This window comes from Neophocaena asiaeorientalis, unplaced genomic scaffold (assembly GCF_003031525.2).
Source record: "Neophocaena asiaeorientalis asiaeorientalis breed wild unplaced genomic scaffold, Neophocaena_asiaeorientalis_V1.1 scaffold64, whole genome shotgun sequence".
NCBI lineage: Eukaryota > Metazoa > Chordata > Mammalia > Artiodactyla > Phocoenidae > Neophocaena > Neophocaena asiaeorientalis.
Genome location: NW_020185334.1, coordinates 4,923,718 through 4,941,655, shown reverse-complemented (window position 1 = coordinate 4,941,655; position 17,938 = coordinate 4,923,718). Strand labels below are relative to the sequence as shown.

General features: G+C 45.6%; 1 protein-coding gene across 1 annotated transcript in view; it reads left to right on the top strand.

The window, feature by feature from the left end:
• Positions 1-17,680, top strand: part of SLX4IP (SLX4 interacting protein) — a 186,654-nt gene extending 168,974 nt beyond the window's left edge. Inside the window, 3 exon segments of the mRNA XM_024735434.1 lie at positions 11,600-11,700; positions 12,799-13,264; positions 13,266-17,680. Coding sequence (XP_024591202.1) covers positions 11,600-11,700; positions 12,799-13,264; positions 13,266-13,514 — 816 coding nt within the window. The 3' untranslated portion in view covers positions 13,515-17,680.
• The last annotated feature ends 258 nt before the right edge of the window (positions 17,681-17,938 follow it).

The window sequence follows — 17,938 nt, the reverse complement described above, 5'->3', positions numbered from 1 at the left end:
CAAAGATAACCTCTGTTAATGATCTAGTCTGTACTCCTCTGTAGTTCATACTGGATAACTAAGTTTGGTCTGTACTTATTTTAACTAGGACCCACTCATTTGTGAATTGTCTGTTTATGTCAGTTTTTCTATTGGTATTTTTGTATTTCACAAACTCCTTACTATATAAAAACTTCTTACGTAGTAAGGAAAATAACTTTCAGTGAGTTTATCATTTACTTTTCAATTACGTGACGTTTTTACTGTGTGGTAGGTGTCTGTGTCCTCAGCCAGGCCTGTGGTTGGGCTGGATAAGGATGGGAACTATAGCGGCATCCCTTGTGTGGACTGGCAGGTGGATGATGCTAATGAAAATGCTTCAGGGCAGGAGCCGCGGGCGATGAAGATGCTCTTGGTTGGTCTGGTCTGTCTAGAATAGTTTTTCTAGACAATGACAGAGATCATAAGAAAATTTTTTCTCAGGGGAAGTCATTTTCTTTTAAGATCAACTATCCTTTGCTTGTATGTTACAGTAAACTGAGGTTTTGTTCTCCCTTCCTAATAATAAAATTCTCCCAAATGATTAGCCAGCAGTACTTGTGAACGAGATGTCTCCTGGCCCCCCTCTCCAGCCCTCCAAAGGAACCTGCCCTTTGCTGAGTTAGAACAGGTAGAATAGATAAGTTAGGGTAGGACGTATCTCGGTTAGAATAGTTAGATAGGGTAAGTTAGAATAGGATGTATCTGGGGCCTCTAATCCTTTGTGCCTTTTCCCCATAATGTACCTTTCCTGTGAGAGGCCTATAATCTCCCTTTCATGACTACTTAGATGATCGATTGAATTAAGCAAAACATGGCAGGGAATAGAACAAGTGAAAAAGGAATCAAGTGAAATTATAAGACTTGACTTTGACCACTTTCTCTCCCCTCACTCACTTGATGACCTTGGACAAGTCATTTGGCTTCTTGGAGCATCCATCCCCAGACTTATTAAGCAGAAGTAAAAGCGATGCCTGCCATGCAAGCCTTCCCAAGGATCAAGTGAGATGATCAATACGAAAATGTAAACTCTAAAGGGCCAATGCAATATTAATTGTTATTATCACCATCATTCCCATTCTTCCCCAAAGAGGAGTTAATTTAAATGCCATTAACACCAGAGTAGCAGATAGCTAAACACCTTACCCCCTGTGCCAGAAATGAGAAAAGTACTTGCACATGTGATTTTCTCAAGAAGCTCAGCACTCTCATTTTTCATCTCCATTTGCCAACCCAGCTTCATTTTGCAACTATGAAAACTGGAGTACCAAAGAGTTAAGTGACAAAGCCCCATTTTGGCAGCAAGTCAGTGACGGACAAAGGGATACAACAAGAGCGTAAACTCAAGACCTCCTGCGGGAGCTCTGTTAACCACCATCCAGGGGAGGAGGAGGTAGAGTAGAGACCACCGGTTAAAACGCCTTTCATTTCCAGTAGCTGCCGGTATACTCCCAGTGAGACATTGCTTTGGAGGAAGGACCCAGTCACTGCTCTGAGGTACAGAGGAGCTGGGAACCAGCAGATCTCTCAGGCCAACTTCCTAAAAGCCACACGGCCATGAGAACACCCACGGCGATAGCACAGACGGAATCGACGTGCAAGGGGATTATGTTGGGAAAGTTCACTAGTACACAGATGATTTAGAATTTGGTGCTCATTTTCCCAAGGAAGCAATGCCATAAATGGGGCGAGGTTCCCAGACGAGTCCACAGAAGTCTGTCACTATCATGAGATTGGAGACTTGGAAAGGGGGTCTCCCTGTCTGTGTCTGAGGGAGATGGGAAGAGCTGTTCCTTCTGCATCCCTGGGCAGAGGGCCAGTTCTGAGCAGAATTGTGAAATCAGACAGTCATCTGTGGTGTCTTTGCTCTGACTCTCACGCCTCTTCCCACCGGCAACCAGGGCCACAGTGGGCCCTCCCTGGCCAGTCCTGCCACCTGCCTGGCTGCCCTGCACATTTACCCACCTCTCTCCTCTCCCATCCTGTCCAGACCCACAAGCTTGGCCATGGGAGATGTCAGGGAAAAGATCACCACCACGAACGATGGGCTGGCAACCTTCCTGTGGGTGTTGGCATTTTTCAACCACAGGCCTCTGAGGGAAGGTATTTTTGAATAAGGAGACCTCCAAGGGTTGGGGTAGTTCTGCCTGGGGTAATTGCCATTAAGTTTCTCTCTATTTTTCACAGCTATTTCCCTTCAACTTTTAAACTGGGCATTATTAACCTATGATTCATGAATTATCTGAAATTTTTTTAAAGAGTGGTATGTATTTTTATGTTTTTCTGGCCAGAGTGAAATAGCTCTCTTCAATTCTCAGAGTGGTCAGTGAGTGCTCTCCCTTCTTAAGAAGCATTGGTTCCAAACCTACAAATTCTTTCAAGCACCCAAGTTTTCTCACAGTTGTGTGGTACCAGAGACTCAACTGTGGGGCCCAAGGCTGTTTAGGATTTATTTTTAGGTTCTCGAGGGTTAGGTAAGTGTACACTGGAAAATCCCTATGAAATGTGTACTTCCTGCAAGATCACTTCCTTGATTTTTTTTTTTCCACTGATTTCATTTTCAGGTTAACATTCTTTTCAACTATTTTATTGGTACTTCCCTACATCTGCACAAGATAGTTTCACAGTCATCAATTCAGAAGGAATGAAAACTTTAAAAAATATTATTTTTAAAAAACACACTAGGGGGGCTTCCCTGGTGGCGCAGTGGTTGAGAGTCCGCCTGCCGATGCAGGGGACACGGGTTCGTGCCCCGGTCCGGGAAGATCCCACATGCCGCAGAGCGGCTGCACCCGTGGGCCACGGCCGCTGACCCTGCGCGTCCGGAGCCTGTGCTCCGCAACGAGAGAGGCCACAACAGTGAGAGGCCCGCATACCGCAAAAAAAACACAAAAAAAACAAAAAAAACACACTAGGGTACCTTAGGGTATCTGCTGCTAACCCAAGTGGCAGAATCACCAGCAAGGCTGTGCTCCTCTTCCCCTTAGAGACTTGTCCTTTCGTGGGAGGGCAGAGAGATGGAGGGCCTGGGGGCCAGAGGACCCTAGTGAAGCGCAAAGGCTTGTCCCTTGGGAATTGGGCAGATGGCATGGCCTCTTGGGTGTCACTTTCCTCATCTCTGTGTTAGGGGAGGTCATGTCTGCCTGGTGGGTGTCTCATGAGGACTGGTCCCTATACCGAGTGCTTTGTCTGCGGCATCTCAGTGCAGACATCCTCCATCGTTATCACCTGCAGAGAAAAACACCTTCAGGCCACGGTGGGATTCTTGAGATACCACTTTCCTTTTCATGTACCTCTTTTTGCTTTGGTTCCTTTGAGCCAATGCACACATGTATGTTTCTATACTTTCTTTTAATTGTTTGTGACTACTCTGTCCCATCTGTTTTGTCCTTTTCACTTCCTTCACTTATTAAATATCAAATAATTTAAGAAAACCTTAGAAGTCAAATTTGGGAAAGAGAGACCTCTTCATTTTAAGACGTGTGGTTTCTGCATGACCAGGTTGCGTCACCGTCTAAGACTGTGGTCACTGTCGTATTTCAGGCTCTACTTGGGCTGCTTTTCTGTGAGCAGCTCCTTTTGTGTCAGGTCACATTTCGCCATGCTGACACTCCTGGAAGTCATCAGGCATCACACTGAACTAGGAGGAGAACTTTTCTTTCTGCCTTATTATTACAAGGTCATGAAGAACTGAAAGTAGTTCCAGGTTTTTACTTTAATATTAGTATTTGCCCCTCCCCCCACATAAGCTGATAATATATTACCTTTGTGCTGCTTTTATTGTTTGCAAAAGGCTTTTAGTTTTGCCGAATGTTGTCACATACAATAACTTGTTAAGTGCAACAAACCTGAGAAGAGATGGTGTCAGTCTTGAACCTTTTAGTTTTCAAGGGACAGGAAGGCCAGCTCTAAATGGCTTAGGAAGAAAAGGGAGGTTTTTGGCTCATGTGCCTCAAAAGCCCAGAGATCAGAGGACAGAGACTTCCATCAGGACTGTTTCTCACCATCTGTTGGCATTGCCTTCCACTGTTGGGCTTCGTGGTCAGCCTCCATGTGGTGGTTGGTCCTGGTGGCTGCAGGTTCATGGGAAAAGAGAGCAGGCCCCTTCCTGGGCCACTGTAGCCCAAGCATCTCTATGAGGCTCATGAATTCTGAACTCTGATTCGCCTGGCCTGGTTCACAGGCCCACTTCTGGAGTCAGGCTTGGAGATGGGTCCTCCTGAAAGGCATGGACTTTGGATGGACAGTGGGGACATGACTCCCTAAAAGAAAATCTGTGTATTGTTTCCAGGAGATGGGTGAGGGCCCACTATATAGCTATTATCACCTCCCCCCCCCCGTTTTTAAAAATAGATGAGGAAACTGATGTTCAGAGAAGATAAGGGGCTTGTCTAGATGCCACAGTGAGATAATGACCTAGGGAAGCTGGACCCACGGACTTTGGGCTCAGTGTTCTGTACTCTTCCTCCGTCTCCATCTCTAACCAAGACGGCAAATTGACCCCCTGGGCACAGTGGGGAGAGTGCTGCACCAGGGCCAGGCCTTCTCGACTCAATCCTGCCCCCAGCTAAATGTGTGGCCTTAGACACTTAATCTCATGGGTCTCGTTCTGTCAAATAGGGACACTACCTGTCTGCCAAATACTCAGTGAGACCCCAGTGAGATGTGGGGAAAGAATTTAATCATGTAAGTTTCCTAAAGATGCAAAGCATCCTTCGCCTTCTTATAAACCCATGTGGTCTGCGCAGGTGTCAGATTTTCTTTCACAACGTCAAGAAACCGTGCTCAATGCTTTCCAGTTTCCAAAGTGTGTTTCATACCTCTTGCTACATTTAAATTCCCCAAACAATCAAGAACCAACTATGAGGGGCTTAAGGAACTGGCTCTGGGACAAGCCACCAAGTGGTGCCATTCCTTGGCCTCTGTCCCCCTCACCTCTGTGCTCCACCTTGCATCCCAGGAGTGTTAACCTGATGTGATCATTTCTGGGTGTGTCGTTCTGAGCAGATGTGATCACAAGGAATTCAGATACAGTCACATTATGAATGTGATTTAACGGCTATGTATTCTAATATTCTATGGATTACTTTTAAAATATCCTGTTTGGGTTATTAGCTGTTTTCATTTGGAGTAAACAAAACAGAATCAGAAGAAACTCATGTATATAACCATGAGAAAATAGATCCAACTCTCAAAAGATAAAGACTGAGAGTACCATGTTACTGCATTAAGTGCTTCTGTGAGAAAAATCTTAACAGCACTGAGGATCTTTTTTTTTCCCCTTCTCCCGTTACTGCCTTCATATCTGGCAGAATGTTCTACAATCCTGGAAACAAGAGTTTGGCGGGATAACTTCTGCCATACCTTCCACCCAGGGCTGTAAGGGGGGCCAGTGCACCAGGCTGCGGCAGGCAGTAGCTGGCCTGAGCTGTGACACTGGTGCCCACACAGGGTCAGCTGACATCATGGCCCCCAGGATCTATCCACCCTGGACTGATACTGATATCCTGGGGGCCTGCAGCCAGGTGCCAGGGGACTGGCAGCAACATGTCCCCAAGAAGCCATGCTGTCCGATGAGCAGTGGGATTGCATTCGTGCCGCTTGTCCACAAATGCGGCGCGGTAATAAGAAAACTCCCTGCCTCCCCAAGTTGTTTTGAGGGTGTCATTGGTGAATACATGCAAAGCTTCTGAAACAGTGCCTGGAACTCAGTTGCAGGTTGACACATGGTGGCTGATCACATCCCACCAAATATGCCTGTTGCAGAGTCATCCCAGACTCACCCTCCATTACCCACCGTGCCCAGTCCAGCTACCACCCAGTTTCTCTGCTCCTCCTTTACTGCAGAACTCTCCAAAAGCATTGTCCGCACCCATGCTGGCCAGTACTGTGGCCACTGGCCACATCTGGCTATTAAGCATTTGAAGTGTGGCCGGTCAGAAATGATATACTAGAAGTGTAGAATCCACCCCAGACTTCAAAGGCAGTACGAAAATATAAACTCTCTCAATAATTGTATATGGATCACGCGTTGTAAAGGTAACATGTGGAGTTGAATAATGCATTATTGAAGTCTAATGTCACCGGTTTCCTATTACTTTTTCATGGGTCCCTGGAAGATTTAAAGTCACCTGTACAGCACAGGTCATATCTCCACTGGAGAGTGCTGGTCTCCACTCTGCCTCCACTTCACTCTTGGACACATTCCAGGTATGCTTGGGTCCCAGCGCTTCACCAAAAATAGCTTTCATCAAGTCACCTTTCACTGGTCAGTTTTCACTCCTGAAGGCTCAGTAGCTTTTGACACGGTTGTCACTTTTAACGAAGCCATTTCTCCTCTTGCCTCCAGGGACACCATGTTATGTTGACTCTTCTCTTTCCTCACTAACGATTCCCTTTTAGTCTTCTTTCCTGAATCCTCGTCTTCTCAACTTCTTTTTTCTCGTCCAAACGCACTCGCACCAGAGCTCGTCCAGACAGATACCTTTAAATACCGTCTCTGTGGACTTCCCAGCTTTGTGTCTGCAGACAGAACTCTCTCTCTTCCTAGAAGCTGGAGCTTAGCCACCTGCTCAGCATCTCCATTCTTCATCCAGGACAGCTCTTAAAGCTTACACCTAAAATGCATTTCTCGGTTTAACTTCCCCAAGGCCACCCCCCCCCAGTACTTCCTGTATTGGTAAAGGGTGACTTCCTTCGTCCAGTTGTCTAAAGCACGGATCATGGAGTTATCCTCGACTTTTTTCTTCCACTCACTCTCTGTATCCAAGCCATCAGCTTATTCTGTTGGGTCTCCCTTCAAATTGTATTTCCAGTCAAACTACTTCTCACCACCACCTGCCTCCTCCAAGACCCACCATCCTTGAATGGACCATTGCAGTATCCTCATCACTGATCTCCCTGCTTCCACCCTTGTCCTCTGTTATACCCAAGGTGATCCATTTAAAATACCAAGTCACTTTTCTTCTTGGAACCTTCCAATGGCCTTACCATCATCAACACACACACACACACACACACACACACACACACACACACACACACACGCAAGCACCTCTTACCTGCTCCCTGACCCCTCCCCAGGTTTGAAATGCTCTTCTCAGGTGCTTGTGCGGCCCATCCTCCACTCAGGTCTGTGGGTAGAGCTTACCTTGTTACCTCCCATAGCCTTCCCTGACCACCGTATGTAAAACTGCACCCCAGCAACCCTTTAGAGGTTCACTTCTCCTCATAACATCATCACCACCTGACATTGTATGGTTTTTTGTTTGTTGTCTTCCCCACTGGGATGGAGACTCCATGAGAGGAAGACCATTTTCTGTGGGTCCATGTCCGTCTCTGCAAGGACCTCAGACGATGCTTGGTGCAGAGTTCAGTGGTGCCTGATTGGATGACTCTGCTTGGTTTTCAATTCCATGCCCCTAAGAAGAGAAGTTTATTAACTCTGCCGGGTATCAGAATCACTGGGGAACTTGCTAAAATGTGCGTGTCCTGATCCCGCCATCCCCTCAGCCCTGAAACCCAAATGCAGTAGATTCTGGGGTAGAATCCTGGACGTTTTTGAACAAGCTCTCCAGGTGATTTTTTTTTTCTTTTTTTCTTTTTTTTTTTTTTTGCGGTACGCGGGCCTCTCACTGACGTGGCCTCTCCCATTGCGGAGCACAGGCTCCGGACGCGCAGGCTCAGCGGCCATGGCTCACGGGTGCAGCCGCTCCACGGCATGTGGGATCTTCCCGGACCGGGGCACAAACCCGTGTCCCCTGCATCGGCAGGTGCACTCTCAACCACTGCGCCACCACGGAAGCCCTCCCCAGGTGATTTTGATGCTGCATACCTGGGCCGCTCTCTGCCCGATGCTGCCTTGGTGTTTACATTTGTGTACCTGCTGCTCTGCTCTCTTGAGCTTTGTATCATGCACATCAGTAGTCCTTGAATCACCTGGGAGCCTAAATATAGATCTCCTAGCCCCACCCCAGATCTTGTGACTCAGAACTTCCAGGGATGCGCCCCAAGAATCAATATTTTTGAAAAGCTCCCTCTATGCCTCTGATAACAGCTAATCTTCCCACTAGCCTTTGGGAGGCCTGGGTATGTTTTATGGACTCCTTGAGGAGGATATAAACTTAAGAGAGGGTATTTTTAATGTCTCTTTGAGGCCACCTTCACTCCCCATCCCTCATTAATCCAACAGTGTTCTGTTCAAAAGTAGTACTCAGTAAGTCACTGTGGAGTGAATAAATCCTTGATTTATCCACAATTGCAACTTGCTTTGTAACTTGAACATCCACTAGTATTTCTAACTACATTTCAACCCAGCTCATTCTGGTGGGTATTCTCTTTGTAGTCCTTTCTGTCCAGGAATTTAAAATATGTTTCCCAGGTCAGACCAGACAGCATTGGGGGTAATACCCACCCCCATCACACTTAGACACTCACCTGCTCTGCCTCCCCATTGGGCCTGTGCTGGGGCGCATGGGCTTTGGCTGTCCTTGACGTACGGTGCATCCACTGGTTTCCAGAGCATCCCCAGGAATGGAGGCGGGCCTGACCCCTTGCTCTGGGTGCCTGCCTGGGCCGCTCAAGCTGCTGAGGAGGGTATCTCCCTAATTAGACTTCTGGGGCCGGTGGCCTTGCTCCACTTCGGTTTGGTTGCTCCCTGGAACTGTATATAGACACACCTTTACAGGTGGACGTTTTTATTTTATTTAATTTTTAATTTATTTATTTCATTTATTTATTGTTTGCTGTGTTGGGTCTTCGTTGCTGCACGCGGGCTTTCTCTAGTTGCGGCGAGCGGAGGCTACGCTTCGTTGTGGTGCGCGGGCTTCTCATTGCAGTGGCTTCTCTTGTTGTGGAGCACGGGCTCTAGGCGCGCGGGCTTCAGTATTTGTGGCTCACGGGCTCTAGAGTGCAGGCTCAGTAGTTGTGGTGCCCGGGCTTAGTTGCTTCACGGCATGTGGGATCTTCCCGGGTCAGGGATCAAACCCGTGTCCCCTACATTGGCAGGTGGATTCTTAACCACTGTGCCACCAGGGAAGTCCCTACAGGTGGCCATTTTTAAAACGAAAATCCTCAAAGTATTACCAAAGGTAAATAAATAAATGGGGGGAGAGGTGACCAGGGAAAGATAGTTGCAGCATTTTCTTCCTTAGCTAGACTCAGAGCTAGCGTCCAGGTTGTGAAGAATCATTGATGATTGATGATGACCCATAGCAATCCTCTTGGTTAACCTGTTTCTTAAATCCTGAGTCCCCGTGCAGTGCTCACTCTGGACTTTGGATGGCCTGCCCGTAGCCTTCTTGAATATGTTGGGTTTGTCTGTATTCTTTGCAGAAGATGTCAGGGTCGTTAGTCACACAGAATCTGAAAAGCAGCAGTGTCATCCGGGTAAGTCCTGGAGGCACTTGCCACCTCAGCCTTAAGACTTTTGCTTCTGTATAAGCCACGGTTGCATTTTGATGCCAGATGTGAGAAGCCATTAGTAATCACGACAAGTCCCTTGGGAAGTCCTGCTCCGAGGTGGTAGCTGCTTCCTCTGAGATACTTGTTTGGGGGGCACCGGGAGGCTGCGATTTAGTGACAAAGGGGAGTGAATTAACCCTAAAATGTAAGAGTGAGAGATTTCTAATGAAATCTGACAGTTCAAGGGCTGAAGGAGTCTAATCTCTTTTCTCCCCTGCCCACCCAGTCTTCATACAAATGTAAATATGCCTCCTTCAACAAATTGCCAAATGTGGTTTTAATTTGGAAGCGGGAGACCCTGCCTCACCTTTTTCTTTGTTCTTTTTCTTTTCTTTCCTTCTTTCTTTTTTTTTTTAAAACACGAAGTCACAGGTTTTGTACGTTTTGAGCTAGACATTTCCTTCTGTCACACTGTCACTCTTTCTGTTGTTGTTTTCTTCCAAGGACATTTCCCCCATTGTTTGTTGTCAGAGGACTTCGGGAGGAGAGTCGATTGTCCTGTGTTTTTTAGAGATGTTTTTGAAGTTCCCATAGGAAATGCAGAGTGCTCTCTAAGCTTAAAAAATATATAAATAAATAAATAAAGGCAGCGGTTGAATCGAATATGAGATGCAAAGAGTGTCACTATCACAGCATCGTATGTTATGTGGTCTGTGCAGTATCCATTGTTGTTATTTATGACCCTGTCTGCCTCCATTGTGGACTTCTTCCAGCCTTGGGGAATTTACATCATTCCTAATAGCAAAAGGCTTTCTGGTTCCCACAGAGTTGTTCAAAGCCTGACTCATGCTCCTTATGTTAATTGTTCAGCTCTGAAAATACAGCACTTACAGGGTGTGGTTGTAAGGGGGAGATCTACTGTACTTATAGGGCATGTTTAGAAGTGTTTCACACATAAATCTCAATCTCTCTCTCTGTCATTTAACTTTTAAACTAGTCCTTTTTAGTCATCTAGTAAGTCTTAGGGAAAAGAAAAGGGACAGGAATCAAAATGCAGTATAATCCAATAAAACCTATTGTATTCTATTCACTGACTCTTCAAACTGACTTGGGTCATAACTGGACATGACTCTGAGTGACATTGGTCCAGGTCTGAACCATAGGCAGAGTTAGTGAGAGCTAAAGGCTGGTACTTAGTGGCGCAGGGCAATGATTGTACGAAGCTCATGGCATCGCTCTGTGGGACACCCAGGCATCACACTGATGGCTGCCGCCTACCAGGCTCTCTGGGGCTGTCATTCTTAATTCCAGTGTAGGTCTAAAGCTAGGACCTACTGGTACCTTACCAACACCATTCCTTGTAGCAGCAACATTTTACTGTGGAATTGGCTGGAGAAGGGTACTTAGAAGTGTACCAGAAAATAAAAGAAGTTAACACGTTTTCTGAATGATCTACATGCTAACAAAAAGGAAACAACTTTCCCAAAGTAAGAAATGGGTCAATGTTGGTGATGGTTGGGAGGTTTTTACGTTTTATAATTGCTTCCTTATGAAGCTTCCATGGGAATATTTAAGGATAGATAGATACATTACCTAAGAATTATCTAAAACCATGTTAGTGCTGTCAGTTTAAGGAAAAAAAAAAACCTCCCAGTTTTTTAGTAACCAAGATTACAAACTCCAGTTTTCAAAGTACCCGTATTGAAAGGCTTAACTCTTGACACTGTCTTGAGTATTGCAAAAGCCATATTTTGCATTTTTGTCAATAGAGAAAATGTAAGAATTCTGAGGCTAATCAGGGTACAGACCACTGTGCCACCAGGTCTCTCCGGAAGGTCAGGCCCACAGTCACACGGCTGCCTGGCTACTGACCCTGGGGCGTCGTCACGGGGCCACAGAGATATCAGATAGTGGCCGAGAGTTCTCAGATGTCTTGGAATCACCATCCTGCACGTTTGTGGTGCACGTTCATGTATGAAACATGTGCTGGGAAGCCAAGGGAAGTGACAATTTACCCAAAATTTCTAAACTAAAAAATATTAGAAAAGCTTAACATGACGTAGTTACATCCAGTCCTCACCAAATGAAATCTGTTCACCGGGGCATTTGGAGGGGAACTGTTTTTCCTCCTGTTCAGCTAATAGATTTCTGGTTGAACTTTTGTTATCTTTTGGAATAGCCGGGAAGAGCTCTCCAAGGAGCGTCAGAGGATCGTGCTGCATGCGTGGAGAGGCCGCTTCCTCCTGGCTCAGAGCTCAGGAGAAACGCTCTGCAAGACCTGTAGGTCCCATGAGTTTCCTTTTCCTCCCTCTGGACTGTCTGTATGGGTTGGCACATAGCACGAGGTCTAGAATTCAGCAGGAGTGCTCGGACCCTAATCACAGAAGCCCCTCTGGCGCTGACCCTACTCTAAGTCACAGACTGGCTTTTCCTCCTTCCAAACTCTTTTTCTCTCACTTTCTGGACAGTGGGGAGCAAGGCCTTGCTTCACAGGTGTGTCGCAGAGAGTAATTAATGACAAGCGCCTTGAAGATGAAAAGCACCTGTTGAGGGTATTTCGTACAACTTTCCAAGCAACCCCAGACAGATCTGACAAAATACACTCCTTTCCTAAGGTGCCTGTTCTGACCCTCGTGTCACTGTGATAATCCTCGGGCCCCTCAAAGAAACAGTAAGAACACAGACATACGTATTGGTTCCCAGACTAAAGCTTAGGCTAAAGAAATATTTTAGTCTCAATATTTCGGGTTTGGTGGTTTAAGAAGCTCCTTGCCATTCACAAGGCTCCAGTCTCTGAATTCTCCCTGGGCAGCTTCTGTCCTGCTCCTCCAAGTGAATTTCACACTTACTTAGAGTGCAGTTTACATTATCAGTCGTATGTGTGTTGTAGAAAGGGGCTTTGTGTATGTACAAGCATGTTCTTATACACACACACACACACACACACACACACACACACACACACACACACACACACACACACACACACACACACACACACACACAGAGCCTGTGCTTTGGATGTATTTGAGCATTTACTTCTGGGAAAAAAATCAATGTATTAAATGTAGGCAATATTGATCTTTAACATCTGAAATGAATGCCTCTCAGCCTTAGTTAAAATATGAACTCCATTGATAACCCAGTGATCGATAAATAAACTGTGTCCTCGTGTATTGGAAAGTGTGATGGCTCTTGCTTGATCTGGTCTGCATGTAAATATACACTTGGGGATTTTCCTAGATTGGCTGAGGGGTGAGGAGAAGGGAGAGTAGTACATGCGTCCTGCTTCAAGTGTAAGAAGTGTGACAAGGGGGACCTGGAGGAAACCTGGCCATTACAGCTTTACAAAACAAAAAAAATCTTTCTTTGTTTTAGTGTGAACAGAACTGAAACGAAAAGGAGCACCGTGAGCAAATCACGGAGCAGCAGGAACAGTGTGGGAACATCCAGTGACTCAGTGATTGCGGAGGTAGCACGGAAGAGGGGGGACAGCCAGGCCCCATCCGGTCCCCCGTCCACGGGACAGGCGAAGGCTTACATAAAGGCAGCTGAGAGCCACCGGGGGCTTCCTGTTCCAAAGCTGGAGAAAGTGCATCAGCCCCCACCAGAAGGCACCAGCAGCCAGCAGAAACCTCATCCTGGGACGCGGTTAGAGACGGGGCTTCTTCGCGGGAGCCCTGTCTGTAGCTGTGAGTCAGCATCCCCGGGTCCAAAACAAAGTCCACGAGGGGCCAGAGCACAACAGAAACGCAGGAACCGCGGCTCTGTGGAAGACGCCGACCACCCCAAGAGAGCTTCTCTTGGAAGTGATCGATTAGTCCCGAGGGAAATAATAGTGGAAAAAAAGCAAAGCTGTCAAGGTTTTGCCAACTTCAGAGCTGTCAGATCCGGGGTTACTTTTGAAACGAGATTTGGCAGAAACCGCGTCTAATGAAGAGTTGCATGCTTTGGAAAATCTCTCCTCCAGACATCTTATGAAAAATAAGCCAGGGCAGGCACGGCAAACTGGCTCAGCCACAAACACTGAAAGATTAGCTACGACTCAGGGCAGCCCAAGCAAGAAAAGAAAGAAGCACGAAAGAGGCCACTAACTTACGGAAGAAGATTGCAAACTCGTAGTTGAGGATGTAGTGGCCAAGCCTGTGACAAACGAGCAGTGTGTCTCGATGCCGTGATTTTAAAGGAATTCGAATGATTGTTTCAAATACAAAATATATACCTGCGTTGGGGTCAGCTTTCAAAGCAGCAGCCTCCAGGAGCCTACGTGCTTGTTCTGACAGCATTGCTACTTTCTCATTCACACTTTATAACTGTCTTCAGAAACTTACTTTAATGATAACTAGCCACTCGCTTTGTTGGCAGTGACAGTGTCCTTGAAGGAACCGCCTGAAGAAACCAATCTTGTGCTTCCTTGTCACATCCATGTACGGACCACACGACAGGCCACAATGCTGCTGGTCAGTTCTCCTGCCCTTCAGCCTGAGGAGGGCGGCCAGCACTGGAGGAACAGGCTAGCGGTTCACACTGTCTGCCTGTGGCGCCAGCATCATGGTCTGAATCTGTGGAAGAAATGCAGAGCCTGGGTCCCACCCAGACCTACAGAATGAGAAACTCTGGGGGATTCTGAAACCTGCCCACGTTCGAGAACCACCGGGCTAATTGGAGTCTCCCTAGTGTTGATTCCCTGCAGCCTGGCAATTTTGGCCTCCAGCGCATCGGCAGGGGCCCACGTGTGGACAGGCACCCGTCATGCCCCCTCCAACCTGTAAAGCACCTGGGTTCAGCGTATGAGTCACTTTGTTCCCAGGTTCTTAAGCAGGGCGGCCACAGAGCCCAGGGAGCTGTGACTTTATCCTAAGAGTTGCAGGACATTTACATATAATTCAGCCCAACATTAGGGGAAGATGTGGGAGAAGCTTGTTCTTGCTTGTAGCTCAGGCATGTCCCTGCCCTTGCCGCCACCTCTAAGATTCTGGTTTAAGTTCAGGACAGACAAGAACCCAAGTGGAACTCAGCGGCCAGAGTTTGCGGTTTTCCACTTGGAAGGCTTCACAGGCACTTTAAATTTCAAACCAGGAGCCTTCCATCTGCAGTATCACCCACTGTTGTCTCCAGTGGGCTTGCTGAAATGTCACATAGTGAATCATAGCAATGACTTATTTTGGATGGACACCTACAGTAGATTTTCTTAACCCAGTTTCATTCTAAAATAAGGAAGAAACCATATGCAGAGGCCACCCATCAAATGTATCTTTTTTCCTGCTCAACATTGGGTGGTCCTTTGAAGTAATACCTCCCTAGTAACAAGGAAAATCAAGTATATTCCCCAAAGTGTAGGAGTTAGCAAAAAATAACCCAGAAAAAGCCCAACAATGTAAAAGAATATGGAAGTAGACACAGTGTAAGTTCATGCTTAAGATTAATTAGTGGTTTCTCCCAGCTCATTGTGTCCTTCCCCGCTCTCCTTTCCCCTCTTAGATTGCAGGGCAAGGCTCATTAAGAGGCAACCATATTTCATGGCATCATTTTGTGTCATGAAGCTAAGTCTTGCTTGCCATACCTGGCCGTGGATACAGGTGCTAGCCCTTTGATGTTCCAGACTCTTCTGGTAGGCTGTTCCCTTCCTATGGTCCCAGCCTCACCACCCCCACCAGGAACATGGCCCCGCCCACTGATACCCCTTCCTCTTCCCACTTAGCTTTTTTCCTGCCCCAGGTGATTCCAGTCATAGGATTCTATAGGAAAGGGAGCCCAACAGAATACCAAACACAACGGAGCAGACTCTGCTCCTCCAGTAGGGGCAGACTACACAGGGTGGAAACCTCCTGAGAAGGTGGTAGAACATGGCCCATCCTGGGCCCCTCTCTCAGAGCGATGCGTATTCTCGGTGTGCTCTTCACTAAAGACAGGACCACAGTGTGTCACTGAATCTTCTTAAACAATTATTGGAACAGTTTAAGCAGAGAGGGCACAAATAATAACCCAGGGAATAGGCCAAGAAACAATGAGCTCCCTGGAGGAGTCTGGAATTAAAATGAGCCATTCCAATAGCTGCTGCCTACCCCAGAACTAGGAGATATTTGAACTGGAGGCACCAGAGAAAGTTTTTATCGAGTTTTTATTTCATTAGTTAACCTAGGCCTGATGGTTAAAGCCAATACTTACACGCTTAGTGATCGTCCTTCAAGAAAAGACTTGTTTTAGAGTTTGGTATATTTGTGGAAATAACAGTGACTGTGATCTAGGGGGAAAATAGCACCCTTGGCTGTAGATAGATAGGGTCTTTCTCACAGCCATCATGTACGTGGGATTTTTATCAGGATTAACAGAGGGAAGAGCTCTCTGCTTCCGCAATAGGGCATGTGTTTGAGGAATTTTACCTTTAAGCATTTTCCTTCCACATGTCTGAAACACCCCTGGATCTCTTGTTACTTGAGTGGTTCTTTGATTCTTTGGATATTTGGAAGTACGGAGTGGAAAAGGGCTGCCAGGGTTTTTTTGTTGCTTATTAGGTGGGAAATGAAGAGTTGGTTCTCTACTGCCAGAAGTGGGTGTGTTTTGATATTCTTAATAATCTTAATAATTTCCAGCATCTGAAAATCTGACACCCTGTCAGTATTCTTAGTTAAAAAGAATAAGTTCTTCAACCACTTACTTCATAAAGCAAATTAAATGTATAGTCAAGTTCCCGTAAGTCTAATGCTTGGAATCCAAGTCTGATGCTATGGATCCAATTTGATTAATGTTATAACTTTGAACTCCCTAACTTTCTCGATGTCATGGCTTCTACGTCACCTCCAAGTGCTTTCAAATGACTTTTTAATAGATTGGTGGTGTTGTTTTTTTTTTTTAATGTTCGCAAATGTCTGAGAACAGTGTGACTTTTCTTACACATTTTTCTTTTCTTTGCCTCTGGAGGTTAACTGTCATCCAGATATGCATATAAATTGCTAAATGCAAAGGAGCAAACGTTTGGGGAGAGAGGAGTAAATGCTGCAGCTTTTGTGCTCACTTATTTTAAATGAAAAGAATAGGAAAAATGTATTTCATTTTATAAAAAGCAAGAGTCACGAAAACTCTCTGTATTTTGATTTTTGGAGGCTATAGCTTCTTTCTGAATGAGTATCTCAGGGTATATCTTGGGGACAACAATGGGATCACAGTTAATTTGTTTGCTCTCAGTGTCATGTTTGGACTTTAGCGTGAATTGTTGTGCCTATCAGTGGCTTTTGATTTCAGAAAGAGCTCAGAGAGAGCAGAGCACGTAAGGGAAGGAAACCTCTGTACCCAAGAGAGTGGCCTGGGATCACGGTGTCGCCGTTCCCAGTTTCCTTGAATTCCTTCTTGGCAGGACCCACTGTAATATCTCCACAGAATTCTGGTGAGTGGCCTTCCTTTGGCTTTCCTAAGAGCCAGAACCTCTCCTTTCAGTGTGCTGTGCTATGTCTTGAGTATGGAAATCCTTTTAATTTCTTCTTTTATGAGGAAATTTCCATGCTTGGTTTGTCAAGACAAGAGAGTTCAAACGTTGTTATTGAAACACAAATGAATTGAAACGCGTTGCAACAAGTAAGAAATCAAAGTTAAGCTGATTTCTGTTAAACAGTTTAAGGTCTTCCCTGGTACAAAATAAATTAGGCATTGTAAAATGAAGTTAATTCAGAAAATCACTCAGGGCAGAAGTCTAACCACGTATATCATTGGTGTTACAATTTATGACGTAATTAAATTCTCAGAAATCTGCAGAACTCCCTCTAATTTGGTTTCTGTGTTTACTTAACAAGACAAGGAACAAATACATGTCAACGTGTAGCTTAACAGAGGGAACTTGAGTGGATGAAATTATTGCCTTTAATTGTCGAGAACTGCTCAGTAGCGGGGTTGGAGTGAATCACATAAGTTGTATTATGCAGCATGTTACCTGATGATGGCTGTTACAGTTACTTATCAAAAGTCTTGTTAATTAAACAAAAATCAGTGAAACCATACATTTGGTCCCCAAGCACCTGACCAGGCAACTAAAGGTATGGATTTGACAGATGCCCAGAATAAACTTTCTTCAGTCAAGGTAGAAAGCCAAGCACTGCAGGCATCACCAGAAGAGCTCCCTGCTCCCGTTCGCCTTATCCTCTCATTTGTTTTGTTTAAACTGCTAAAATAGTTCAAATAGTTGTGCATGCCTAGGGGATGAAACTAGTATGTAGTGTAAATGAGCCTGTTTTATGAATAAAACGTAAAATTGTTTTAAAAAAGTAAATTAGTGTATGTCACTTTTCTTTAAAGCAAGTGAATTAACCCCAAGGAATATACATTCCAAATGCCCTTTTCTGAACATGCTATCTATAGCATTATGTTCTATTGGTTGGAGACTTCTTCCACCTTGAAGCAATTCTGAAGTTTTGAAGACTGTGTTAAAATAATCAAAGGGCCTCTTCATTTGAACCATTGGCCCTAAAGATTTAGGTCTGGAACACCCTGTGTGGGATGTTGTGATTAAATTGTCCCATAAGACTTG